This window comes from Zootoca vivipara, chromosome 7 (assembly GCF_965207765.1).
Source record: "Zootoca vivipara chromosome 7, rZooViv2.hap1.1, whole genome shotgun sequence".
Taxonomy (NCBI): Eukaryota; Metazoa; Chordata; class Lepidosauria; order Squamata; family Lacertidae; genus Zootoca; species Zootoca vivipara.
In genome coordinates, this window is record NC_142590.1 from 48509821 (window position 1) to 48536917 (window position 27097).

At 43.9% G+C, this 27097-nt stretch overlaps 1 protein-coding gene across 1 annotated transcript; it reads right to left on the reverse strand.

Moving 5' to 3' along the window:
• Positions 1–20983: 20983 nt before the first annotated feature.
• PPIL1 (peptidylprolyl isomerase like 1) lies at positions 20984–27067 on the reverse strand. The gene is made up of 4 exons (XM_035123962.3): positions 26979–27067; positions 24896–25050; positions 24022–24090; positions 20984–23038 (listed from the first exon to the last, which is right to left on the reverse strand). Exons 1-4 carry the CDS (start codon positions 27032–27034, stop codon positions 22818–22820), a joined length of 501 nt encoding a protein of 166 aa, XP_034979853.1. The 5' UTR covers positions 27035–27067; the 3' UTR covers positions 20984–22817.
• Between the last annotated feature and the right edge of the window lie 30 nt (positions 27068–27097).

The window sequence follows — 27097 nt, forward strand, 5'->3', positions numbered from 1 at the left end:
TTGGACAGTGTTCTCGAAGCTACGAACATGAGTCTGACCAAACTGTGGGAGGCAGTGGAAGACAGGAGTACATGATCTGCTCTGGTCCATGGGGTGCCGAAGAATCGGGCACAACTAAACAACAACAACAACAAGTTAAGAACATAAGAGCCTGCTGGATCTAGTCCAGCATTCCCGCCATGGCCACCTGGGAAAACTTCAAGCAGGACTTGAGCAAAAGAGCCTTCTCCCTTCCTGTGGTTTCCAGCCACTGGTATTCAGAAGTATCACTGCCTTCAACTGTGGAGCCAGAGCACAGTCATCATGGCTAGTAGTCTACAATTGCCTTTTCCTCCAGAAATTTGTCAGTTCCTTTCCTAATGATCTTCTATAGCATGCCATTCACCTTTTTCACAGCTTCTGCACACTGGGTCGACATCTTCACCAAGCTATCCACTACAAACCCCAAGTTCTCATTCCTGGTGCATCACCACCAGTTCACGCCCTATGTGTGTATATGTGCCATATTTTTTTATTTTATTTCCCCCCTCATATGCATCACTTTACACTTGTTTACATTGAACTGCCTCACCTTCAGGGCTTTCCATCCCCCACCCCCCATCAGGAACCTGCTGGAACTCAGTTCTGGCACCTCTCAGGTGGGCACCATTGCCATTATAAGAGAAAAAGAGAAGCATTTATGGCAAGTCCCGGCACCGCTTTTTTTTTTTTTTTTAAGAAAAAGAGCACTGCTCGCTTTATTTTAGCTTTGGATAAGCACAGAGTTTTTTTTTAAAAAAAAACAACTTGATAATAAGTTCGCATATAATGAATGCTAAGGCTGTGGCTGTCTGAAAGCACTGCTTGGGTAATGGGACTGGGTGAAGGGGGACAATCTGAGACTATCCAGACAAGATGGCAGTACTGTTGACTGGTGGTTCACACCACCCTGGTGAATAATGTTCAGTCTGTTCCTAAGGCACCAGGTTCACAGTTTGGTGATCCTTCTGGATCAAACATTGTTATTAGATGCTCAAGTGACTTATACGAATAGAAGAGCCTTTTATCTTCAGCAGATATACCAGTTGTGACCTTACCTGAATGGAGATTTGATGGCCACAGTCACATATAGATTCTTGTAATACATGGGACTACAGTACCTTTTAAAATGGTCTAGAGAAACTACAGCTGGTCCTGACCAGAATATATGTGCTTGTCATCTGCATTGTCTCCCATTTGGTTTCTGGACTGGCTTTTGTTAGTGGCAAGGAACACTCAAGTTTGGGGCAAGAACTCTTTGGCAAGACAACACCAGAGAGTAAAAATCACAAAATATGCAGCAAAGTAAAGCATGTAAATATAGGTGGTTAGATCTTTGAAATATGCCCTTGTGAGTTCCAAAGTTTCCCTCTTCCCGTAGCTCAGAAAAAGTTTGGTAAGTTCAAAATGGTTTACTTACAAACTCTGCTTTTCCATGCAGCATTCAGGAAAATTTGCACATGCAATAAAACTTGGCTTCGTCACAGTGGTGAAAGTTCCTAAGTTTTTGGTAGACTTGAGAGGGGCTTGTAAGACCCATGTGATCTGAGCTGCAGCAACCAGCTCAGCCCTCACACACTGAGCTCCTCAATAGGCTTGATTGTCCTTTTGATCCCAACATAAGGGAAGTGGACATAGCTATGCCTAACAGGACAGCTTACTCTATGGTATTAACCCCTTCGTGCATTAATTAGACTAAAGTATGTTGGTTTTTCGGGACTTGACTTACCTAAGAGTCTCCTCCTTCCATATTTACCCACTTGAACCTTAAGATTCTCTTCAGAAGTCCTGCTCTAGAAGCCCACACCAAATGATGAGGCAGGCAACCACCAAGGAGAGGGCCTTTTCAGTAGTGGCCCTCTCCACATCAAGATTCCTCTGTACTCATTATTCCTAGTCAATGTATCAAAGTTAGTGGGTCACAAGAATAATAGATTGAAGTGGGTTCTTTTGGAAGAAAAGGCAGAATAAAAAAAACACTAAGTGATACTAATAACTGATATTTAGACTGGGATAAACTGGGCATTTGCAGAAAGAACCCAAGAATATCTGTTCACTCTAATGTGATTTATAAAGAAGTTATGAGTGTGGATAATGTGGCCGGCAATCTTTATTTTATTTTATTTTTGAAATGACAGATCCTAGAAGCCTGGTTATTTTTAATCAGGACAAATGCTGATCTCTTCCTGTGAATAGCTGTGTTCAAAGGGTGCATGTTATCAGCTGCCACTTGCCATTTTTGCTGCAGGGAAAACATAGCTTCAAAGCTATCCTTTTGGGATACTGTATTAGCAACATTATAACAAGAGGGGAAAGAAGGAAAACAATAATGGAATATAAGAATCACCTATAACCTAAGCATGAGAATATCTTCATAAAGTAAAGGGCTTATGGTTCTACCAGTTACAAAGATCACCTGCATTGCATTTCTATTATATAAGGTGATTAAATCCATCCCAAAAGTCTTCTGTTGCAAAGGAGGTCACCTAACAAAAGGTGCTCTATTGAAGCAGTTCAGTAAGAAGCATTCTGGTTTATAAAATCTCTATATAACAGAGGGACACAGGATGCTATTTTGTACCAAGTCAGGCTAGTTGTCCACCTAGACCCCTACTGCCTGCCCAGATTGCTGGGCTAGTTTTTCCATAAGGGCAATTTCCCAAAAGCATCCATTCCAGAAAACCTAGGGCAAATGGGTCAGTCAATTTTTTTGAATTTGAAACTGTTTTTAACTTATGAAGTTGTTTTTCCATCAGAAAAGGTTTGGTTTAAAATAAAAATATGTATAATTGCTTTTATAGATGAAGTTGCAAGATTGCTTTATTGCAGATATTTTTTATTGCGAAATCACGTCATGATATTTTATAGGAAGCAATTAATAAATGGGATTATAAATGAAGCTTCCATCAAAGTGGCAGTAGTAGGTAAGCCACATTGGAAGATGTGGAGATTGATTTTTGAAGAGCATAAAAAAATATATATGTATGAACATGCATCATATAGACCAGAACAAACCCATTTTTTAGAAAAAAAAAATATTTGTTTGTTTCGTTTATGAACCACTGTTCATAAAACACTCCTGATTTCAGACATGCAGGATCACTCCCAGGATATAGTTCCACTGTATACACCTAGGATTCATCTCTTAGTTGTGAAGTCAGAGTGAAACTGGCTTTGGGGAAACCCCATCAAAATGCAGAATATTTCAGAAGAAACCAGGAGGTTGGGGTTAATTGTGTGCAAAGTCATGTGTACACAGATTCAAAGAACAGGGGTGAAAATGCACTGAAGGCTCCTAATTGGCAGCTATTATTTAACCATCAACCTATACACTTTTTTCAATTACCTGGCACTGACATAGATAATTGTGGGCTTGGTCCAGGAAGCCAACAGCAGTGCCTGTAAGCTTAGAGAAAGTTGTGCAACGCGGGGTTGGGGGTTGGGGGGGCTGGAACGCCAAGGAAGGTAAACTTTCATTTTAACTTTTCCTAGTTTTTTATAATATAAAGGCATTTTGAAACTTGTGACATTTTTCTTTTCTTTTTTAAAATACTTTTTATGCTACTGGGTTTAGAAAATAGCACAGGATTATTTTAATGAAGTGCTACATTGTAGTCTCCCCCAATGTTTTTGCATAATGACAATATGCTTTGCCTTTTCATTTTACATTATCATTATCATTTATTATGTACATGAATATGTTCACTATAATTAAGGTGCTTTCCCCCCAACCCCAACCCCCAAAATTGAACAAATGCACACTAATTAAAATGCTCAGTTTAAGTATGGATTATAATGTCTTTTAATATTACTTCCTAAAAATAGCCCACTGAGTCACATTCAGATGAACCTCCTAATTTTCCTTCCCATATACAGTCATAATACACAACTGCCTATTCAGTGACATCAAAGTCCTGGAATCATTTCCTTGGAGACAGTTTTAGACCCTCACCGGATGTGCCAACTAGGTAGGTCTCCCAGTACTTTCATGCTTAGACTGATGTCATTACACATCTTATTGGCAGGGAGCTGGTGGCGCTGTGGTCTAAACCAGTGTTCCTCAACCTTGGGCCTCCAGCTGTTTTGGGACTACAACTCCCATCATCCTTAGCTAGCAGGACCAGTGGCCGGGGATGATGGGAGTTGTAGTTCCAAAACAGCTGGAGGCCCAAGGTTGAGGAACACTGGTCTAAACCACTGAGCCTCTTGGGCTTGCTGATCAGAAAGTCGGCGGTTCGAATCCACATGACAGGGTGAGCTCCCGTTGTTCTGTTCCAGCTTCTGTCAACCTAGCAGTTCAAAAGCACACCAGTGCAAATAGATAAATAGGTACTGCTGAGGCAGGAAGGTAAACGCGGTTTCTGTGCTCTCTAGTTTCTGTCGTGGTGTTCTGTTGCACCAGAAGCAGCTTAGTCATGCTGGCCACATGAGCCGGAAAGCTGTCTGTGGGCAAACACCGGCTCCCTCACCCTGAAGCGAGATGAGGATGCACCCTATAGTTGCCTTTGACTGGACCTAACTGTCCAGGGGTCCTTTACCTTTTACATCTTATTGTTGTCTGATGCAGTTGTGAAGAGCTTCCTTTGCTCACACTTATAAAAGGACATGGGCATCTGCGGGATTTTTTCCAAAGAAGGGGGAAAACTAAATACTCCAAATAACTAAATGAGCATGACGAGCTTGGTAGATCTGGTTCCTGAAGACCTGGGTAGACCTGGCCTGAGAAACTTGTATGCCAGGTCTACCCCTCCACTGTTTTTTTTTAATGTGGGTAGTAGACCTGTTGTCCATCTCAGGTGGACCCGGCGGTGGTGCCATCCCCCCTTTCCCTCAATGAAAGTAGTAGCTTCATTAAATTGCATACACAGCTAGTCTCTTTCTCCTTTTCTCCAAGTGCCTTATTAGTCAGTATCTGCCGCGAAGAACACCAAACAGTAGTTACCCTTAAAAGCTCTGCACAGTTTAAAAAGCAACGAGGGCTTAAAACAAATATAAAATATTACATAATAACAAACTGTTAATGATACATACAGTGTGTTTATTAATAGGGCAATTATTCTCTTCCATGGCAAAGATGTTAAAAGTAGGGCACATTATCTAATTCTGCAGCATCTCTGCACCTTCCAAGCAAAGTAAAGAGCATTTGGTATGGAGCTGCAGAAAGTCAAGCTCACTCAGAGCAGAATATTTTTGTCTTGATTATTTCAGTCAATTATTCAGGAGCAGGAAGCATGTTTTTAAACCCAGGCTAGTTTATCTAAAAATGCCTTCTCCCCAGAAGTAGTTCACAAGGAACCAAAAGCTGGAACCTTCTCAAACTTACCATGACTTACTGAAGGGGTCACCTCTTTAGTCCATCCACTAAGGGTGGGGGATCGTGGCACCTTTGGCCAATGATATTTTTTTGTAATCAGTAGGAACAGGTTATATTGTAACTGAGGCTCTGCCCCTCCTCCCCAACATAAATCCTGGCTACGCCTATGCTGCCAGCAAGCAATACACAAGCCCTCCAGTATTCTGGTAATAAGGGGAAAGGTTCCACATTCTTGCTGTTCCTGAAATATAGTCACCACCCTGTTGACCCTGTTTTAGTCAATGCAGAATAACTGCAACCATCTAGACTAACATGGATTTGAAAACCCACTTTATGAGCATGCTTTGGGGGTGATTTCATCTTCAAGACTAAAAAGCGCTTAGCATGCACAGACAAACTGAAGTGTGTGTGTGTGTGTGTGTGTGTGTGTGTGTGTGTGTGTGTAAAAGAAAAGTTAGCATTTTAAATTAGTGCTGAGATTTTTTTAGAGCCTGATCCTAAGTGTGTGTGTGCTTGAAATTCATTCACTAGGAGCATAGCCTATTGATGAGACTGCCGGCCACAATACAGATTTTGGAAATCCTTCTTATCTTCTTGCTTGTGCCTGCATTAAAATTTAAAAAGAGCTGGCTGTTCCATAGAAAAGGCCTCCCTTCTGTCTCTTTATATACTTGATTATTTACATTTGTCATATATGGCATCCAATAAAAATGCAAAGCAAGAGAAAATCACATGTCCTTGGAGGACCTGGAGTGGAATTGCAGAGCAGAAGAGAAGCACCCCTGGAATCAAAGATGCTAAAGGCTCATTTTAAACCGGAAAGAAGCTAAAGCAAATGATAAATGCCATTATGTTTAACATGAAGGCAGTCTCCCCATTGCTCTCATCATATACATAGATAGCACTCAAGTGAATTGCATTTAGGACCGGGCAACTTGAGAATCAAGGCACTTCTAGACAACCTGTTTATTGAGAATTCAGCCTGATTTGTTTGTGATGAGATTAGATGATGGCTAATTTAATGGCTATTTAATGAATATTCACTCTGATTTGTTTGTGGGGAAGTGTGTTTCCCCCATCACTTTCCTTACTGCAAATAGTCTGCTTTTTTGCTTCTCCACCAGCTTCCCATATGTCCTTAAAATATGTTCCAGAGCTGGGGGGGGGGGCATGTGAAGGGGTATAAGGGGGAGGAGAGGAACGTAAAGTCCCTCTGTGTGAGTGGAAGGCAACACTGGATTCTGCCTTCAATAATGGGTCGTCCCCTCCATCCCAGATTTGCCACCTGAAGCAGGCTGCCTTGTCCTATCTAATGGTAGGACTGGCCCAGCATGGAGTCCTCAGCTCCCTCTCTCCTCTTTTTTTAGAAATTCAGCACTGCTTGCACTTATCGTTTGATCTGAGTGGAGATTCCCAGCATGGTTGCTGTGGTGGAGCAGAAAGAGGTGGATGAGACTGCTCAATTTATTATTTACAAAGAGGTACTAGCTGTTATATTTAGCTTACATAGATGATTTCTGCTTTAACAATCCAGCTGTTTCAAAAATCTTGGCCCACTTTCTCCATCCTGCGCATGCATCTGAAATCATCACTATTGCCATTGGGCATGAAGAAGCTCATCATGTGACAGATACTAAATCTAACTAATTGGAGGTATGGGGTATGCCTTTCAAGCACCTGAAATTCCTGGCCATTTTCAGCTGGGCAGATACGGATGGCTGCCGGTGTCCGTATCCCCTGCTTGTAGCGGGGCTTGAAATTAACATGCTGCCTTATCAACATTCACAAAGAAAGAGCACAATACAAGAGCTATATACCAAAGAGAGCTGTGCAGAGGACTCAGTGTGTTTGCAAAGCCTGAAAGAGCAACGGTCAATTACGGATGATGGTTATTATGTTTTATTTCCCAGAAAACCTGCACTGAATATTAAACAATCTGAATGTGATTGAGTGACATGCTGCAGCAGGAGCATCAGCAGCTATCTAAATCAGTAGGTGTCAATGTGGGCATTTTTTGCTGCTGGGAAAAAGATGGGGGGGCGTCCTAAAAATACAGACATTTTACATTAAGAGCATCAAGTCTAAGGGTCAAGCCCCACATTATGCTAATGGTGTGAATGCCATTAATGTACTTTGTTTTGTAAAGTTCAAACGGCAGTTGCAGGGGTCCCCTTTGAGTACCTGGCTCATGGCGTGCAGGGAGGTGGTGTTAACCCTTTCCCCTCACTGCCATCCCATACCCTCCAACATTTCTCTGATGAAAATAGGGACAGCCTATTCAATAAATAATAATAATACCCTGCCCATCTGACTGGGTTGCCCTAGAGCCACTCCGGGAAGCTTCCAACATATATAAAAACATAATAAAATATTAAGCATTTAAAGACTTCCCTATAAAGGGCTGCCTTCCTTCAGATGGTTTGGGTATCAGATCACTGTTTACCCTCCAACATTTCTCCAGTGAAAAGGAAGATGTCCTAAGGAAAAGCAGGGTAATCTGGGATCAAACCAGAAATCAGGAAGACTTCTGTAAATCCAGGAATTTCCCTGGAGAATAGGAAAACGTGGAGGATCTGCAGTCCTGATGAAATTCTCTCACACACCCCTACTATAAGACACCAGAAGGATACTTCCATTGGCTCCACAAACCATGCCTTCAGAGCCAAGAGCACACCTATGAGAACTGTGGCTATTTAGAAGGTTCCCTGCTCCCCCTTCTTTACAAAAGAGTTAAAGCCAGACTGTGGGCACCCCCCCCCCCAATGCGCTGTTATTCATTAGCAATGCACTGTTTCTTTGTGTTAAGCCTAGGCAGTCTCAAGGCTTCCAAATGGCCACCAGTGCCCCATTTTTCAAAGTAACACCACCTCACATCTGCCTCCCTAAATAACTCACATCAAGACAGGTTTTCTTCGGCTGCTCAAGTTAGAGAGGAAATAATGGCCTGCACTGCATCCCTTTCAAAGGTGTCCTTTTTTTGCCTCTTTCTAATTCTGAATTTCCCTCTCAGTCCTAATTACCTTACAGGTAGACACACTCTCTCTCCCCCAAGCCAGCCAGCCAGCCAGCGCTGCTGAATAAGCAAGGTCTGATTCATTTCCATGCAGGGCATCACTCCCTGTCACTGCCTGCCTATTGCGCCTGACATATTCTGCCAGAAAAATGATGATTAAATTGGGGTTAGGGAGAGGAGTCAGCACTGTGCTGCTATTGCCCCTGCATTTTGCGCGATGGCCAGTGTTGGAAAATGATGTTTCAAGGCAAATCATGTATTCTGTTCTTTTACTGTCCACACTCACAGCCGCTCCAACGGAACACGCTTTTGTTCATCGTCATTGGCTTATCACAGCTGAGCCAAAATGCACACACTCATTGATTATTGTGGCAATATATTATTCTGAGCTGAGCCTTGGTCTGTTGCCAATGAGCCAAGTGACAATCTGACAGTCTCTCCAAACCCAAACAGTTCAAAAACAGCCAGTGAGCTCACAAGATAGCAAGGCAAGAATGGAATAATTCTGGCTTTCTAAGGTGGCAAAAAAACCTTAAAAAAAATCATGGCCCTTTGCTATCTTTGCAAAAAAAGAGAATCTTGCTTCCATCACACTTAATGAGAGCTTTGTCACTGACTTGGATGGAGCCAAGATGTAACTTTTGCATATCGAAAGGCGACAAAGCTTAACTTCAATATCCCAAGAGACGCAGGGCAGAGGTGGCTCTATAAAACTGTTCCCCAGAGCTCCAATCTGCACAGCAGACCTGAAATTACCTGGCTTATAAATTTATATAATTGCATGTGTACATGAGGATTTAGGCACAGGGACATTGCAAGGGCACATCTGTGTTTGCTGTTTACCACAAGTGCTGATTTGAAGCATCTGTTATATACACCTGACTTGCATAATCTCTTCAAACAACATATGGGAAGAGAACGTGGAACTGTGTAGTAAGATGTCATTGATTGCATACACATGGCATTTTATTGTAGAATCAATGGAGACTAAGCATTTATATCTTTGCCTATGTCATCCACACGAAATCAAGATTCATTGCATATTTTTTGCCCCTGAAAAGGGTTTCAGAAACTGTTTTCATTCTGAAAATAAAAGCTCACTGCAGATTGATACAACATTACCCCAGAGTGTGGCCATTTGAGAACAGATGCAGGCAGCCCCAACAAAGGCAATGACAGTCTCTAGAGCAGGCATCCCCAAACTGCGGCCCTCCAGATGTTTTGACCTACCACTCCCATGATCCCTAGCTAACAGGACCAGTGGTCGGGGAAGATGGGAATTATAGTCCAAAACATCTGGAGGGCCGAAGTTTGGGGATGCCTGCTCTAGAGGCACCCTTAATGCACCCTTGCTTCTAGGATAGGTTTAGAAAAATCTGTGCCTACCCTCCTGACTCAGATGGTGCTGGATTATTTACCCCCCCCCCATCCCTGACCACTGCCCATGCTGGCTGGGGCTGAAACCTCTGCAGAAACATCTGCAGGGGCACAGGTTGTCCATTTTTGGCCTAGGAATGTCTCAGAACGTATCAGGTTGTACCCCCAGGGCACTCCCACCTTTAGTGTACAAAGTCAAGCACACATGACATTGACCACAGTCTCTACACACCCTGTGGCTTCCTGAGAAATACTGCTGTTCAAGGTGCTTTCCCTCAAACCAGCATCAGCACCAGCTAAGCTGAGGTGTGTACCTTTGAGATAGCTGTTGCACATGTGCAGACGACAACTTCAGTGAAGTTTGTGGATTTTGCCGGAGCAGAGAAACAGATCCTGCAATGCCTATCAGCTGAAGATATCTCTGTCCCCTCTCTATGGTGCACAGCAATATAAACATGTGACTTGCAATGCAGCAGAGAAAAGGGACATTGCTGTATTTTAAACTGTGTATGTGTACATAGCCTCAGTCTGGATCCAACCCAGAGCCACCGCCACACACAATCTTCCATCTTCCTTTGTGCACTTTTCCCTTCTTCCTCTTTCCTCCTTCAAAATGCCTTCTTTCCTCAGAAATATCTACATGGGGAGTAACAACCGCCCACAATGCCAATCAATGCCCATCTTGTCGCCACACATATATATACCCCACTCCTATATATACCTCTGTACAAGCTGACAAGTGTCAGGAAATATCTTTGAAATGCTGACACTCAGATTGTGTCATTTCAGCCATAAATCTTACCACCCTCCCATTAACCACAGCAATCTCACTTCTGTACAGAGTAGCTGAAAACCCTCCGGGGAAGTAGATAAATGTAAGATAATGAAATATATGCTCTACTGATAGGTATTGGAATTACAGGGTTCTCCCCAGCCCCCATCAAGAAGTCCTTGTTCCTAACATGTTAGCTGCCTTCTGGAGCTGTATGGCTAGTAAGTGTTTGCTGGGCTTGGGGACGCTGAGTTTCTATGGTTAATTGGCAATTAGATGCTGATTACATTTCCTGTAAGACATTGTCACTGTGAAGCCAATAAGAGGCAATTATAATTATAGTGTAATTTGCACTCAGTTCAAAAGCTATTGGTAAGCTCCTGTGTTACATTATAAGGACACTGATTATAACGCATCCAGCATGCAAGGAAAATATGACATTACTCGTCAGAGATTCACAGTCTGATTGTGGGCTCATTAATTCAAAAGTAAGACCCACCGAGTTAAATGGGGTTTAGCAGTATGGACCAAACTGCACATTACATTAAGTAAACATGATGAAGACCTTTGTAACAAGAAGCAGCCATGGGGAGTGAGAGGAATCAGCAATGGAGACGGAGACAGTTTAAAAATAAAAAAATAAAAAAATAACTATTGTGTGGAGGTAGAAGTGGGCTTCTGGAATTCTTCTGCATTTAATTTGAGTCAGCTTGATAAGACCAGGATATGGTGATTTTAGCACTGGGGTTTATTGTGAGGGGATACACAATCGTTTCCGAAACGTGTTTGTATTATATGGTGCAAGGGATGACACGACAAACACATTCAGCAAGCAACTGATTTGGAAAATAAGGCAGGAAATGTCTAAGCAGAACTATTTTCAGATGGTGTGCATATATATATATTATTTGCTTTCAGTAGAAGTAAAAATAGCAGTTAAGTCCTGTTTGCATGAAATGCAGCAGGGTGTAAAGAAAATACACTAAAATTGGCCATAAAACCTAATCTTTTCTAAACAAAATAATAATAATAATCAACAATCAAATTGATCTTTAAAAGTTCCTCAGCCAATTGCCTTAAGAACAACATGGACCACCTGAAGATATCAGTAAGGGAGCAGCTGATGGGGCATTTGATATGGAAGACATCTCTCTTTCTGCCAGCGGAGTGGAAGATCTGTCCCGGGAGGCTTTCCTGGTACAGAGGGGCTCCGCCAGCAGTGGGCCCAGAAAAACAGATGGGATTCCAGGAATGGTAACACACGCACAAGATCCTAAGCCTTCTCTCTCCTCAGAGAAGGAACTTGGGCTCTCAATTTTCAGTGGTGCCCCAATGTGACGCCAAAATTCAGCAATCCTCCCTCCACCTCTCATGCTCCATTGAAAATCATAGTTCCCCCGCTCCCCAGGCTCCATGCCCCATGTGACCGAACCAGTTCCGATTCTCTAAATCTTATGTTCTTTCTTTGATGAGCATCACCCACCCCACAGCTTCCAAACAAGCCGATGGCTGTATCGGTCCAGGAGCTGGCATTATATATCTCCGCCTATTGCTTAGACCAGTGCTGCATTTCCCAGAGTCCCTGAGGAATCTTAAACTGTCTCCCACCAAACCTATTGAAGCAAAGCAGGGACAGCCTAACTATGAGCTGGACTGAGACAGCCTCCTGGGGCGGTGGAATCCATAGGGCGGTGCCCCCACAGGAGCCCCTTGTGGCCCCCACCTGGCCCTACCAGAGAAACTAGTAGAAAGAGCAGTGGGTTCTGGGTTCCAGTGAGATCTCAACAGCAACAATTTTATTACAGTGGTACCTTGGGTTGCAGACCTGATCCGTTCCAGGGTGCCATTTGCACCCCGAAAAGTCCGCAACCCGAGCGGCGCTTTCACGCATGCACGAAACGCTTCTGCGCATGCACGCGTGGCGGAACCTGGAAGTAAACACTTCCGGGTCCGTCACGTTCGCATCACAAAAAAATGCAACCCGCAGTGGACGCAACCCGAGGTATGAATGCATTTAAATGCTGCCCACCTGACTGGGTAGCCCCAGCCACTCCCAACAAAATATGAATCATAGAATCATAGAATCATAGAGTTGGAAGAGACCACAAGGGCCATCCAGTCCAACCCCCTGCCAAGCAGGAAACACCATCAAAGCATTCCTGACAGATGGCTGTCAAGCCTCTGCTTAAAGACCTCCAAAGAAGGAGACTCCACCACACTCCTTGGCAGCAAATTCCACTGCCGAACAGCTCTTACTGTCAGGAAGTTCTTCCTAATGTTTAGGTGGAATTTTCTTTCTTGTAGTTTGAATCCGTTGCTCCGTGTCCGCTTCTCTGGAGCAGCAGAAAACAACCTTTCTCCCTCCTCTATATGACATCCTTTTATATATTTGAACATGGTTATCATATCACCCCTTAACCTTCTCTTCTCCAGGCTAAACATACCCAGCTCCCTAAGCCGTTCCTCATAAGGCATCGTTTCCAGGCCTTTGACCATTTTGGTTGCCCTCTTCTGGACACGTTCCAGCTTATCAGTATCCTTCTTGAACTGTGGTGCCCAGAACTGGACACAGTACTCCAGGTGAGGTCTGACCAGAGCAGAATACAGTGGTACTATTACTTCCCTTGATCTAGATGCTATACTCCTATTGATGCAGCCCAGAATTGCATTGGCTTTTTTAGCTGCTGCATCACACTGTTGACTCATGTCAAGTTTGTGGTCTACCAAGACTCCTAGATCCTTTTCACATGTACTGCTCTCAAGCCAGGTGTCTCCCATCCAGTATTTGTGCCTTTCATTTTTTTTGCCCAAGTGTAGTACTTTACATTTCTCCTTGTTAAAATTCATCTTGTTTGCTTTGGCCCAGTTGTCTAATCTGTTAAGGTCATTCTGAAGTGTGATCCTGTCCTCTGGGGTGTTAGCCACCCCTCCCAATTTGGTGTCATCTGCAAACTTGCTCAGGATGCCCTCAAGCCCATCATCCAAGTCATTGATAAAGATGTTGAACAAGACTGGGCCCAAGACAGAACCCTGTGGCACCCCACTAGTCACTACTCTCCAGGATGAGGAGGAGCCATTGATGAGCACCCTTTGGGTTCGGTCAGTAAGCCAGTTACAAATCCACTGAATGGTAGCATTGTCTAGCCCACATTTTACCAGCTTCTTTACAAGAATATCATGGGGCACCTTGTCAAAGGCCTTGCTGAAATCAAGATAGGCTACATCCACAGCGTTCCCTTCATCTACCAGGCTTGTAATTCTGTCAAAAAATGAGATCAGATTAGTCTGACATGACTTATTTTTCAGGAACCCATGCTGACTTTTAGTGATCACAGAGTTTCTTTCTAGGTGCTCACAGACTGTTTGCTTAATGATCTGCTCTAGAATCTTTCCTGGTATTGATGTCAGGCTGACTGGGCGGTAATTGTTTGGGTCCTCTCTTTTCCCCTTTTTGAAAATAGGGACAACATTTGCCCTCCTCCAGTCTGCTGGAACTTCGCCTGTTCTCCAGGAATTTTCAAAGATTATTGCCAGTGGTTCTGAAATCACCTCTGCCAGTTCTTTTAATACTCTTGGATGTAGTTCATCTGGCCCTGGAGACTTGAATACATCTAAACTAGCCAAGTATTCTTGTACTACCTCCTTATTTATTCTGGGCTGTGTTTCCCCTGCTGAATCATCTGCTCCATATTCTTCAGGTCGGGCGTTGTTTTCTTTCTTGGAGAAGACTGAGGCAAAGAAGGCATTGAGGAGTTCTGCCCTTTCTCTGTCCCCTGTTTGCATTTCACCATCTTCTCCTCTGAGTGACCCCACTGTTTCCTTGTTTTTCCTTTTGCTACGGACATACCCATAAAAGCCCTTTTTGTTGCTTTTAACCTCTCTAGCGAGCCTGAGTTCATTCTGTGCTTTAGCTTTTCTGACTTTGTCTCTACACGTGCTGGCTATATGTTTGAATTCCTCTCTGGAGATTTCCCCCCTTTTCCATTTTTTGTACATATCCCTTTTAAATCTTAACTCAGTCAAAAGTTCTTTAGATAGCCAGCCTGGCTTCTTTAGGCACCTTCCATGTTTCCGTCTCATTGGTATTGCCTGAAGTTGTGCTTTTAATATCTCCCTTTTAACAAACTCCCAACCATCATGAACTCCCTTCCCTTTTAGTATTACTGTCCATGGGATTTCACCCAGCGTTTCCCTAAGTTTTCTGAAGTCGGCTTTCTTAAAGTCTAGAATTTGGACCTTAGTATGCTTGGTTGCTCCTTTCCGCTGGATAATAAACTCCAGAAGAGCATGGTCACTCCCACCTAATGATCCTGCCACTTCTACCCCACTAACCAAGTCATCACTATTGGTTAGGACCAGATCTAAAATGGCTGATCCTCTTGTTGCTTCTCCCACTTTCTGGACAATGAAGTTGTCTGCAAGGCCAGTGAGGAATCTGTTCGACCTTATGCTCTTGGCTGAGTTTGACATCCAACAAATATCAGGATAGTTGAAATCCCCCATTACTACTATCTCACTTCCTTTGGAATGCTTGGCCATCTGTTCCAGGAAGGCATCATCTGTGTCCTCAGTTTGGCTTGGGGATCTATAGTAAACTCCCACAATGAGATCACTGTTGTTTTTCTCTCCCTTAATTTTGACCCAGATACTCTCAATTTGGCTTTGAAGTTTTAAATCCTGGATCTCTTCACAGGTATACATATCCCTAACATATAAAGCTACTCCTCCTCCTTTCCTGTTTGGTCTATTTCTCTTAAATAGATTGTATCCCTCTATTACTACATTCCAGTCATGAGACTCATCCCACCAGGTTTCAGTGATGCCTATTATGTCATATTTAGTTTGCTGTACCAAGAGCTCAAGTTCATCTTGTTTATTTCCCATGCTCTGTGCATTAGTATACAGACATTGAAGACCGTTGATCATTCCCCCATGTCTTATTTAAGGATATTTTCGTCCCACCACTAGGTCTGCATGCTGCTTGCTCCATTTGGTCCTTGACATTTGGATGATCATCTTCAGCATTTGATAGACTCCTACCTTCAGGACCACTGTCTCCCTCCCCCACATAAGTCAGTTTAAAGCCCTCCTGATGAGGTTTTTGAGTTTTGTGGCAAAAACATTCCTCCCAACTTTTGTGAGGTGCAGTCCATCACTTGCCAGAAGTCCATCTTCAAGAAACTGCAGACCGTGATCTAGGAATCCAAACCGTTCCTGTTTGCACCATTTGCGAAGCCAGTTGTTCACTTCCCCTATTTTTCCCTCTCTCCCTGGGCCATGTCGTTCAACTGGGAGGACAGAAGAGATGACAATTTGTGCATCTAATTGCTTCAACTTCCTGCCCAGAGCCTCATAATCATTTTTGATCTTCTGTAAGCTATGGCTTGCAGTGTCATTGGTTCCCACATGCACCAAAAGGAAGGGGTATTTGTCGGTGGGTTTTATGATTCCTTGCAGCCGTTCTGTTACATCTTTGATCTTGGCCCCAGGTAGACAGCACACCTCTCGAGACATCTTGTCAGGCCCACAGATCACTGCTTCTGTACCCCTCAGTAGGGAATCCCCTATCACCACTACACGCCTCTTCATAAGCTTGGTTGGGATTCTTCCATGTGCTGTCCCTTCCAAGGTTACCTGCATATTCCCGGAGGACTGACTTTGCTGCTCGTCTTCATATTCCTCATCAACTGTGATGAGGGAGAGATCCTCAGGTGGAGTCTGTTCCTCGTCTTCCATGAGCACTTCAAAACGGTTGTGTAATTCTAAGCACTCAGAGCGATCCCTGGGCCTTCTACTTCTATGAGTCACGTTCCTCCATACATCTGGCTGCTGTGTTGGGGAACTGACCTCCTCCTCAGGGAGATCCCCTGTCTCCTCCTTGGTGCAGACAGTGTGCTCTGCTGCATCCAAGAAAAGCTCCAGCTCTTTAATTCTCTGGAGCGTAGATACACGCCCCTGAAGCTGCTGCACCTTCTCTTCTAGAAGGGCAACCTTGTTTTCTAGTAGGGCAACCAACTTGCAATTGTTGCACGTGTAGCTACCCACATCCTTTGGCAAGAAAACAAACATTGCACAGGAATTGCAGGTGACAACGGTTGTTCCCTCCACCTCCATCTTGAAAACCTTGAAGTCAAGGGGGAAAGAGGAAGAGGCCTAGGTCCCCCCTAACAAACGTGTGAGACTTGCTGCCCTAGATCAAAAAGATGGGTCAAACTGCGTGCGCCGCTAGGCACGTGCCGCTGCACTCCAAGCTCTGACTAGCTCCGCCCACAGCTAATCACCTGTCCCTCCTGACTCACACTTCTAGGTGAAAGGTCACAGCCAGAAACAAACAAGGTCACAAGCCTGGACAGTCACCCAAATCCAAGAGGCAGCAGCCCTTCTGCTCCTTCCTCAGTCGCTGCACTCCAAACACAATAAAACCTCAAACTCCCTGCACAGATGTTTAAAAGTCAGGTGTTTATTTCCTTTCCTTTACGGGGGGTGGGATGGGGGGGGACACCTTCCTGTTTTGCTTCAGGTGGCAAAATGGGGTGGACCTTATTTCATCCCACAGCCAGTAAGGGTGGAGAAGTTGCCCATTTTGTGACCAGTCAATCCTGGAAAACTCAAGTAGTCAAAAGAGGCAGCTCCTTGGAGCGTTCTTAAGTTACAGAATGCCTTGTGCACCAGGAAAACAAAGCCACAGTAACCCCACGGTTACTAGGCAGCCAGCTCCATCCATACACTAACCAAGCTGCTTTCAGGTAAACTTGTAAGATTGCTTCTCTCTTTTAGAACTGATTGCAGGTTGATCATCTGAAAAGATCAGTGCAGCCCCTCAAAAGCTTTTCTTATGGAAGGAGAAAACAAACCGTGTTAAAAAACGTTTCCTCCCAGCTCATCACACTGAAGAATGTAATAAAACATCTGGGAGAGTGAAGGGGTGGGGATATAAATGTGATAAATAAATAAAATAATGTCACCAAATTCAGTCTGTCAATTTCAGTTTCTTTCCATTTTTCCACATTTGTTTTTCTGCATTTTGCGGTGTTTTTTTTTAAAGAATATCATTTTAGTGCAAATTTCTCCCAATATTTGCAAGCTCTTCTCCCTAATATGATGCAGATTTTAATATTTTCACTGACACATGCATTTTTGTCCACACATTTCCCCTCATATATTATTTCCACACACATTGGGTGTGATCCAACTGAGTCCTGTCAGCGGAAGCCCTTCAGAAGGATTTTCTCTTACGCAATGGAGGCTCAGGGGAACCTCCAGAACAGAATGTGGGGGAAAGAGAGGGGCGGGTTGGCGTCATCTGACAAGCCAAGATCCTTTCCCTGATGGAACGATCCCTGGTTGGTTGGAAAACTGCATCACAAAATTCAGAGAAGTGCACATTCCTAAGGATAATTGTGTTTCGGTTGGCATATTGTTTCGAGAAGCGTGAATTATATAAGTTTCTCATTAAAATGCGAACAAAACGCAATTTCTCCCCCCGCCCCTAGTCATGGGTGTAGGTGTATGATCTGGGAAATCGAGTGTTTTGAATCAGTCCGCTGATGCATATGTGAAACCCAGGAATGACCTCAAAGAGATGCTGCACTTCTGTGTGATGAATTATGAAGATTTTAACCTTTAAGTCTGAGATTAATTGTTTTTTTGCGGGGGGGGAGGGGAGTAACTGGAGATTTTCAGGTGATAATATGAAGATATAATGTGAAAAGCCTTTGATTACCAGGCAGCGCAGATACACTTCACATCAGTTTTTAAAAAAGTATTGTAAATTAAATTCTGGAGAGATTCTGCCTATACCTAGGGCCAGCCCACCCAGGAGGCAAGGTGAGGCGACCAGCTTGGGCAGCAGGTTCCACAGGGGCATCAGATGCCAATGCAGATATTATGCCTGGCACAGATCTTCACTCACTCCTTCTTCCCTGGCGGGGAGGGGGTGTGCCATTTTGTGGTGGTTCACCTCAAGTGCCACCATGTCTTGGGTCGGCCCTGCCTATATACCTTTTGAAATGCCAAGGCGGTCCGATTTAAACCTTTAACCGCTTCGGCCCTGAACAATTCAGTGAATCTGCTTGCATTTCCTCCTTCCCAAGCACCTGCTTGCATAGTTCTAGCTCCACATGATGGCCACTAGTAAAATACCCAGCATTATCTTGCCAGTCCATTTGGAAGAATAGCTGTGGAATAACACTGCCGCCTAGGGGCCGGCTAAAGATGTCGCAATACCAGGATAGGTATGGTGGGGAGTTTCTTCCCCACCCACTTTTCTACATTATCACCAATGCAGAACGATGGGAACTAAACACAACGTACTGTTAAAATAAGCACATAATACTGTTGCAGTTATTGAGCAACACCTCTCCCCCCCCCTTTAAAGCAAGATTGCTTGTTAATAGCCGAGATTGGTATACATTTCATTAATGGGAGCTAATGGTTGGGAAATAGTTGGAGATGGTTTTGCAAAATGCAATAGTTCTTTTGGATGCTGTTGTATTAATAACCCTAGTGGAGAGAAGTTCGGTACTTTTATAAGTATCAGGCTTGAACCCAGACTGAAAGGCACTCTTTAAGCAGAATAACATATTAATTACAAACAAGATAAAATACTTGCCCCTTCAGTTATCAGGAGCTCCAGGGAATGAGAGCAGACTCTGGCTGCCCAGTACACAGTACCCTCCTGGTCTGGGTTGATGTTGAAGCTCAAAAGTCAGATCCATCAGAGAGATTTATGTACCTTAGACCCTTAGTCCTGACCGGCCTGGTATCCAAATGTCTCACACCTGTTCTGGAAGCAATTACTGAGGTAGTGTGAGGGATGGTACATCACCTGCCAGGTGACCTTAAGCTAACAGACGGGTCTAGTGTAGTTAATTAATCTTGCTGTCCTGCTCCTGGCAAGCACTCAGCTTTCAGCCAGCCCCAAAGCAGATCCTCCCACAGCCTGCTAGCATTCATCCCTGAAGCACAAACAGCAAATCAAGACATGAAAGCAAACCAAAAGCCCTTGAGAATGCAATACCTTTGAGGATGTGCCAACAAGCAAGGAGGGAGAATCATACCAGCCAATTGACCCATCTGCTCAACAGGCAACATTCTTTCGCAATAGGTTTCCCCTACAGAGATTATCTCATAGGTAGGCTGGAAGAGCATTGGTGGTAACTTCTCCCATCCCAACCTCAGTGATGTAAGGTAGGTGAACAAATTCATGTGTTTCGAAGCAGAGATTGTAGCTGAGTAATGGCTGTAAGTGCTTAGTGGGGGGTGGGGTGGAAGGTCCCCTCTTTCTCTGGGAACCTGATGTGGTGTAGGGGATCTTTGCCCAAAGTGTTCCCCCCTGCCCCCTGCTGCTTGCCACAGCAGGCACTAACATGAAAGCAAAGTGATTTCTCTATCAAAGGATATCAACCCCAGGGCCTCAGGGAAGTGAGCAACACCTAGCAGCAGCAAGCAAACTTAATACAGCTTAATACACTTCAATCTCCCAGGACATTCTATACAAGATCTCAAAGCAGCTGTTTTATTACAGAGAAATTTCAGGAACAGACTGGAAAGAGAAGTTGCTGAATTGGAACTCATTACCAAGCTTAAAACCATGGAGCCACCTGGGATGAATAGAGACATCGGATTCTTATCTCATTGTGCATGATCAAGCTTTCTTCAGCACCTCAGCCCTTGCTTTTCCCCCCCAGGACTAATTCCAGTCATCAGCAGCCATTAACCGCCATCCACAGGTTTACCACTCCCATCAGCCCATCACCCATTCCCACCCACCCCCACCACCCTCTGTATATATATATAAGGGTCTGGCTCTTCTGTTTCCAGTGTATCTGAAGAAGTGTGCATGCATACCAAAATAAAAACTTAGTTGGTCTTTAAGGTGCTACTGAAGGAATTTTTTTATTTTGCTTCGACTCAGACCAACACGGCTACCTACCTGTAATTAATACAGCCTAACTCTGATACTGACTTGGAAACTGTAAATCAGAAAGGCTAAAAAGAGCGCAGAGCACCCAAGCTGGCTTGCCTGAAATTGTGCCAACTGGTCTGCTTAATCTGACAGTGAGGTTCATGAGCCACCAAGCTCATGTTGCTGGCAGGTGGGGAAAGTTCAACCAGCATCGCGAAATGTTTAGCCTTCTCAGGCAGAAGCCATAAGAAGATTCTCATAATCTTCAGAAGAATACTGGAGATGATTGAGAAGGAAGCTGCAGAGATTATACATAATGTCCCACCAATTACTAATAATTAGCATTTATTATATACATGCAGAGAGGAGAGGAAGTAGAATTCTAGAAAATGTAACCAAGGTACATGGGGAGCAGGAGAGCATGAAACCTCCAGGAAAGGGGGTGCTACAGAGAGCCTGTGTGGTGTAGTGGTTAGAGTTGGGCTAGGACCTGGGAGACCAGGGTTCAAATCCCCACTCAAATATAGATTAACAATTGCATTTTAAAATAATGATAATAAAAAAACAGAACTGAGATGGATGTACAGTATAAATACTTACAAAATATTTTATTTGGTTATAAAAATGCATTCAAATAACACTTGAGTTACCAGAGGCAGGGATCAAATTTATTGTGTAGGACACAAAACATTTAAACAAGGCATACCTTGTTTAGATGAAGAGATGCATTGATGCCAGTATAAATCAGTTCATTACTATTGCTCATGAAAGTCTGCTTCCCAGATCAATGATGCAACATAACCACTGGACTTTTCCACGAAGGCATGAAATATTGCCTTTTTGAGAAACAATTTTATGGTATTTTTCAAGCCTTTTAACCATGTAATAAATTATTGCCAATGATGTGAATCTGATTCCTGGGAATCTGATTAATAGGAAAAAAATGACCATTTACAGCCTTCTGTGTTTTGAACATGGGTATATAATGGTTATGTGATCTGCTGAAATCATTTTGGGAGGGGCCATGTAACTGAACAACAGCAACTCAGTTTCCAAACATGTGCTAGTGGTTAGCATGGCATTCTTGCATATATTATGGGGCTTTCATAGACAAAGTCCCACCCCCTCACTAGCAGACTCTTTGTGCCCCGAACAGCCGCAACAGCCATGGGTTAAGTGTTCTGTTATGCCCATTTTCTCAGAAAACTAAGTAAGCTATATCCCTCATTACACTACTATTCCAATCACATAGCGACTCTGGCTCTTGAAGTTGATTGATGTTGTCTACTGTGGGAAAATTGCTCACGTGCCAAGATCAAGGGCATACAACTGCATCTAGCCACCTAGAACTGGGCCAAAGAAACCCAATGCCTGAAAACAAGGTTATGTTCAAAAGCAGCTCTGACAATGCCAATTAAGTCGGAAGCCATAGGCTCCAGAACAGGGGTTGCTAGCAGCCAAAGGAATGCGCCCTACTCATGATGCCAGAGCAGCTGGAATCATGGAAGTTATATCGATGGGGCTGTTTGCATCCTTTTGTCCTACCCTAAGTTCATGTTGCTGCCCTTGAACAGAGTTAATTTATGTGCAGATCATAAAATGCTAAATTGTACTCCCAAGCTCTCATTAAAGAAACACAGGCAGATGTAACCCAGAGCCTTCTGCCTTTGAAGGCATCAGGGTGCCACAGAAACTGTGTGCTGACATGGGCTAATCCAACTCCAGGGAGGAACTGAGCTCCATGGATTACTTTGATCTTCCTAGCCTGAAAAAAAAAATCACCTTCTTTTGGAATGTAAAGTGAATGTATCTGCTTTCTCTCCTGGCAACTGACTGGATATGGGAGGGCCACATCCATCAATCTCACCCCCGAGCCAGGATTCTTCCATGCTGAACAGAATTCCTGGATGAACAGGCCCATGCAAAAGATTCACTATGTGAAGCCTCTAAATAAAAGTTTTCTGCAGAAATGATAGTAGACATCAACAGTGGAGCTCTTGAGGAATTGAGAGCATATTCAGGGAGCTGCATACAATTGCTAGGTGCTGAAAAGGGAGTAAGGTTTTCCTAAAGAATCATCATTTTCTGGTGCACTTAAGATGGTTTGTTTACAATACAGATGGCTTGCTGCACCCCAAGTGGAAGCTGGGGGGGGGAGGGAGAATAAAGCTTAGAAAACAACAGGACTGTAATTTGGTGGTACAGGCCCTGTTCAAATGGGCCAAATCATTTCTTGATAAATTTAGCTTTACATTTTTGAAGGAATGTTAACAATAATTTTAGAAGACATTTTAATAGAGGAGTATCCTGCACCTAAAAAACTAGCAAGTATCTTTCAGAACAAAACAATTATCACCTTAAGAGACCAAACACAATGGAATACCATTCAATTCAACACAAAATTTTCAAATCTCGTTTAGCCTGATGGGAAAACCTTCACGAGCTTGACATCATCCACTGGACGATCTTGTGCATTGGTTTCCACCATGCCCACTCTGTTGACTATGCCAATTCCTTGGCAAATACGTCCAAATATAGTGTGCTTCCCATCAAGCCATTGAGTTGGTGCTAACGTGATAAAGAATTGGCTTCCGTTGGTATCAGGGCCTGCATTTGCCATAGCAAGAATTCCTGCTCCTAGAGAAGAAAATCTTATATTAAAATTGGCTTGGGAGTCTAAAGGTACCTAAATACAGACAAAGTAAATGGGAAAACCTTGGTTTTTTAAATGCTACACCAGTCCTTAGAAGTGATCAGGACTTTGTGACAGAGGTGCCTAACCTGCACACCTCCAGGTATTGCTGTACTGCAACTTCTAGCCTGCCTGAGTACTGGCCATGCTGGCTAGGATTAATGGAAGATGATCCAACAACATCTGGAGTGCCATAGGTGAGTCACCTCTGCTCTATGAGATCAATGGAACTTCTCCATAGTGAATGCAAGACTGTTCATGCATCCCAGCTGGCTCAGATGGTTCCAGTCTCCCCTGCCCCAACATACACACCACTTTTCCTTGGAAAATCCATTTGGATGAAGTTTTCCCTTCTTAACTAAGGCCACTAGGAAATTATGTGGTGTGTGTGTAAGGTGAACACAGAAGCCCATTTCTTACAACAACAATATGGGGAAAGAATGTAAGCTATACTCTGTGATGAGGACAGTTTAATCTCCTTCCTGCTTCTGTATACTAACCAATAACTAGATGGATTTTTTTGAAAAAGGATTTTTCATATGCAAAGTGGAAACCTAATGATACATGATTACATAGTATAAGCAGTTAACAAATTAGATGCCAAGTTTTACTGACTTAAGATTCAAGCCAGTCTTATGGCTCCTGAGGGTGATATCTAACACTGCAAGATGATTTCTGCTTGCACAAGAGCACTCTCTGTTCCTCTCCTCCCCACTCAAGTCTTCTGCACTCCCCCAATCTTCCAGAGCAGATTATGGGAGTGTGGGAAAGGTGCTAGAGAATAGGGGAATCCATTCTGCCAACCACCATGGCCCTGAAGCTCTTGCACAGAAAGTAACTTTACATCTGTAAGCTTGGAAACTGCCACATTCAGGTGGTGACAGACTTGGCCTGAAGAACTCGAAGCACCTCTCAAAAGATTACCTACCTGTAAACTTTAGTTCTGGATGGAGTTCATCTTCAAATTGCTTGCCATAAATGGATGCTCCTCCTCTTCCTGTCATAGAACCAGACTAGGTAAATCTATTTGCAAAGTCACAGTTGGGACAGAGGTATACTGAAAGTTCCTTGTGAATGTGCAGTACCAGACCACCAAGAATTATTTATGATCACCTTTTATTTTACTGGCAAGAGAGGAAGTGCTGACTATTAATGGATATCATCATAATGCTTCTGAGTAAAGGTAAAGGTAAAGGTACCCCTGACTGTCCAGTCCAGTCGCGGACGACTCTGGGGTAGCGGCGCTCATCTCGCTCTATAGGCGGAGGGAGCCGGCGTTTGTCCGCAGACAGCTTCCGGGTCATGTGGCCAGCATGACTAAGCCGCTTCTGGTGAACTAGAGCAGTGCACGAAAACGCCGTTTACCTTCCCGCCGGAGCGGTATCTATTTATCTACTTGCACTTTGACAAGCTTTCGAACTGCTAGGTGGGCAGGAGCAGGGACTGAGCTACGGGATCTCACCCCGTTGCAGGGATTCAAACCACCGACCTTCTGATCGGCAAGCCCTAGGCTCTGTGGTTTAGACCACAGCACCACCCGTATCCCCAAAAGGGAGAGAAGCCATTTGTTAAGTCAGAAATCTTTGTTATCTTACAGCAGGGGGTCATTTGGCTTCACCAAGTGTGATAAATGTGTTCTCCCATTCTTGCAGAACATAACAAGAGCACTACACTATGCAGGATTTGGGGGGATTGTTATTATTGCAAAATCTACTATCCTAACATCACCTTTACTATTCACATTAGTTTGCATCAACTGATTAACACAGTATCTAAAGCACATACTTTGAACATATTCTTACCAGTTCCTGTTGGATCACCGCCCTGAATCATGAAGTCCTTGATTATCCGATGAAACTTTGTGCCATTGTAGTAACCTCGTCTGGCCAGCTCAGCAAAATTTTTACAAGTTTTTGGTGCATGTTTCCAGTATAGCTCCACAATAATAATGCCCATTCTGCAAAACACAGGCAGAGGAGGATTCCAAACACATTTGTTACATCACATTGATTCAGTGACATCGAGGTGAAAAACCACAACAGTGTGTCTTCATATTACAATCTATCAATTTTATCAGGTTTGTTTTCTAATCAATATGCAAAACATTAAGAATAGCAGCTTTAAAACCTGATGAAGATAAACACCTTAGATTTTTAAAAACTGTGAAAGTGGGAGGTCTTCGCAAAGCACTGAAATGATATCAAGGAGGGCACTAAGATCACCCTCTTCAGGAAAAATATACAGGTCAGTTGCCACTACAGTATTGGTATCCACCAGCCACACCCTAGATGACACAGGAACTGCACTTTTGATAGGGATAGTAGGGCCCTCTGGCAGAAACGGGCCATGTAGTCCTGTTCCTCCTGTGTGTGAACTGACAATATACTGTATCCTTGGTCAGACCCACCAGCCTGACTCCCTCTAGGGTGGCTCCAGCTCCAGCTCCACCTGCTCAGCTTGCCGAGTGGCTTCTTTGAGTGCAGTGTCTTCTGACTCTGGGTGTGGGAAGTGAACCAGGGTGCTGCTGTAGCTGCACTGGCTGGTCAGAAACAGAGACAATCATTCAGGTACCATGAAGGTGTTTAAAGTCAAAACCTGCATTTTGAACTGGGCCTATAAGGAGTCAGTGCAGTTGACAAAACAGGGATGTAACATGATCACAAAGCCTGGTCTCAGTAGCGATCTTATAGCTGTATTTTGAACTTTCACCAGTTTCTCAATCGTCTTCAGTGGCAGTCCCAATTATAATCCACTACGGTGGTCTAATCTGACAGTTACCCAAAGGTGACTGAAGATTGCCCCTTCCTTGTAAGCATTTGCTTTTCACTGTAATACACTATTCAATGTGAATAGGCTTGCCATCCTATCTTTCCCATCTCACCTCCATCCTTGTGTGTTTGACAACATATTATATTACTGCATCTTCATAATAGGCAAAGCTGCATATGTTGAGTTTCTGCCCATCATAAATATACTAAAGGCAGAGGAGCATAAAAAGGAGGAATAGGTAGCCTATAGGTCTCCAGACACTGTATTCCAACTCCTATCGGCCCCATGGCTGCCTGGCCAGTGATCAGAGATGATGAGATTTGTACGTATGCGAGGAATAAGAAGCATAACAATATGTTTCTGTATCTCTCCAAGCACAAGAGTTGGCTGTTCACCCAGCTTTGTTGCCATCCTTTTTTAAAATACATATTTGTAATTGATTTTCCCTTTGTTGAAACACACACAGGTTTCTGGAGAGAGAGAAAGCAAAAATTAAGCAGAATTTAGTAGCTGTGGGTTAAACCACTGAGCCTAGGGCTTGCCGATCAGAAGGTCGACAGTTCGAATCCCCGCGACAGGGTGAGCTCCCGTTGCTCGGTCCCAGCTCCTGCGCACCTAGCAGTTCGAAAGCACATCAAAGTGCAAGTAGATAAATAGGTACCACTCCGGCGGGAAGGTAAACGGCATTTCCTTGCGCTGCTCTGGTTTGCCAGAAGCGGCTTTGTCATGCTGGCCACATGACCCAGAAGCTGTACAGCGGCTCCCTCAGCCAATAATGCAAGATGAGCGCCGCAACCCCAGAGTCTTTCACGACTGGATCTAATGGTCAGGGGTCCCTTTACCTTTACATAATTAGCCAATGTGGAAATCAGTTCTCAGTGGCGGGCCGGGGGGGGGGAATCAACTGAAGGCAAATGAGCTTTTTGACAGCTCATGTAAACACCAGTCTTGCCTCGTGCCGGGTCAGACTATTGGTCCCTCCGGCTCAGCATCACCTGTCCTAACTGGCCTTCCGGGGTCCCAGACTTCCCCAGCCCTACAGGACGACGTTACTTTAACCACTGAGCCTTTACTTTAAAGTAACTGAGACGTTACTTTAACCCTTCCCTCACTCACGTAGTCTCCAAAGAAACAGTGGGCGGCTGCCACGTATCGGGGGGCACCGCAGCCATGCTTCACCCACGCCGGACACACCTTCCCGCCAGGGGAAACAAGCTTTGCAGAGCACACTTCCG

Excerpts from the sequence above, each read along its gene's own strand:
- PPIL1 (XM_035123962.3), bottom strand. The coding sequence starts at position 27,034 with ATGGCTGCGGTGCCCCCCGATACGTGGCAGCCGCCCACTGTTTCTTTG. Across the intron at positions 25,051-26,978 it reads ACTGTTTCTTTGGAGACTAC|AATGGGCATTATTATTGTGG; the intron begins GTGAGTGAGGGA and ends TGTGTTTTGCAG. Across the intron at positions 24,091-24,895 it reads CGGTGATCCAACAGGAACTG|GAAGAGGAGGAGCATCCATT; the intron begins GTAAGAATATGT and ends GTTCTATGACAG.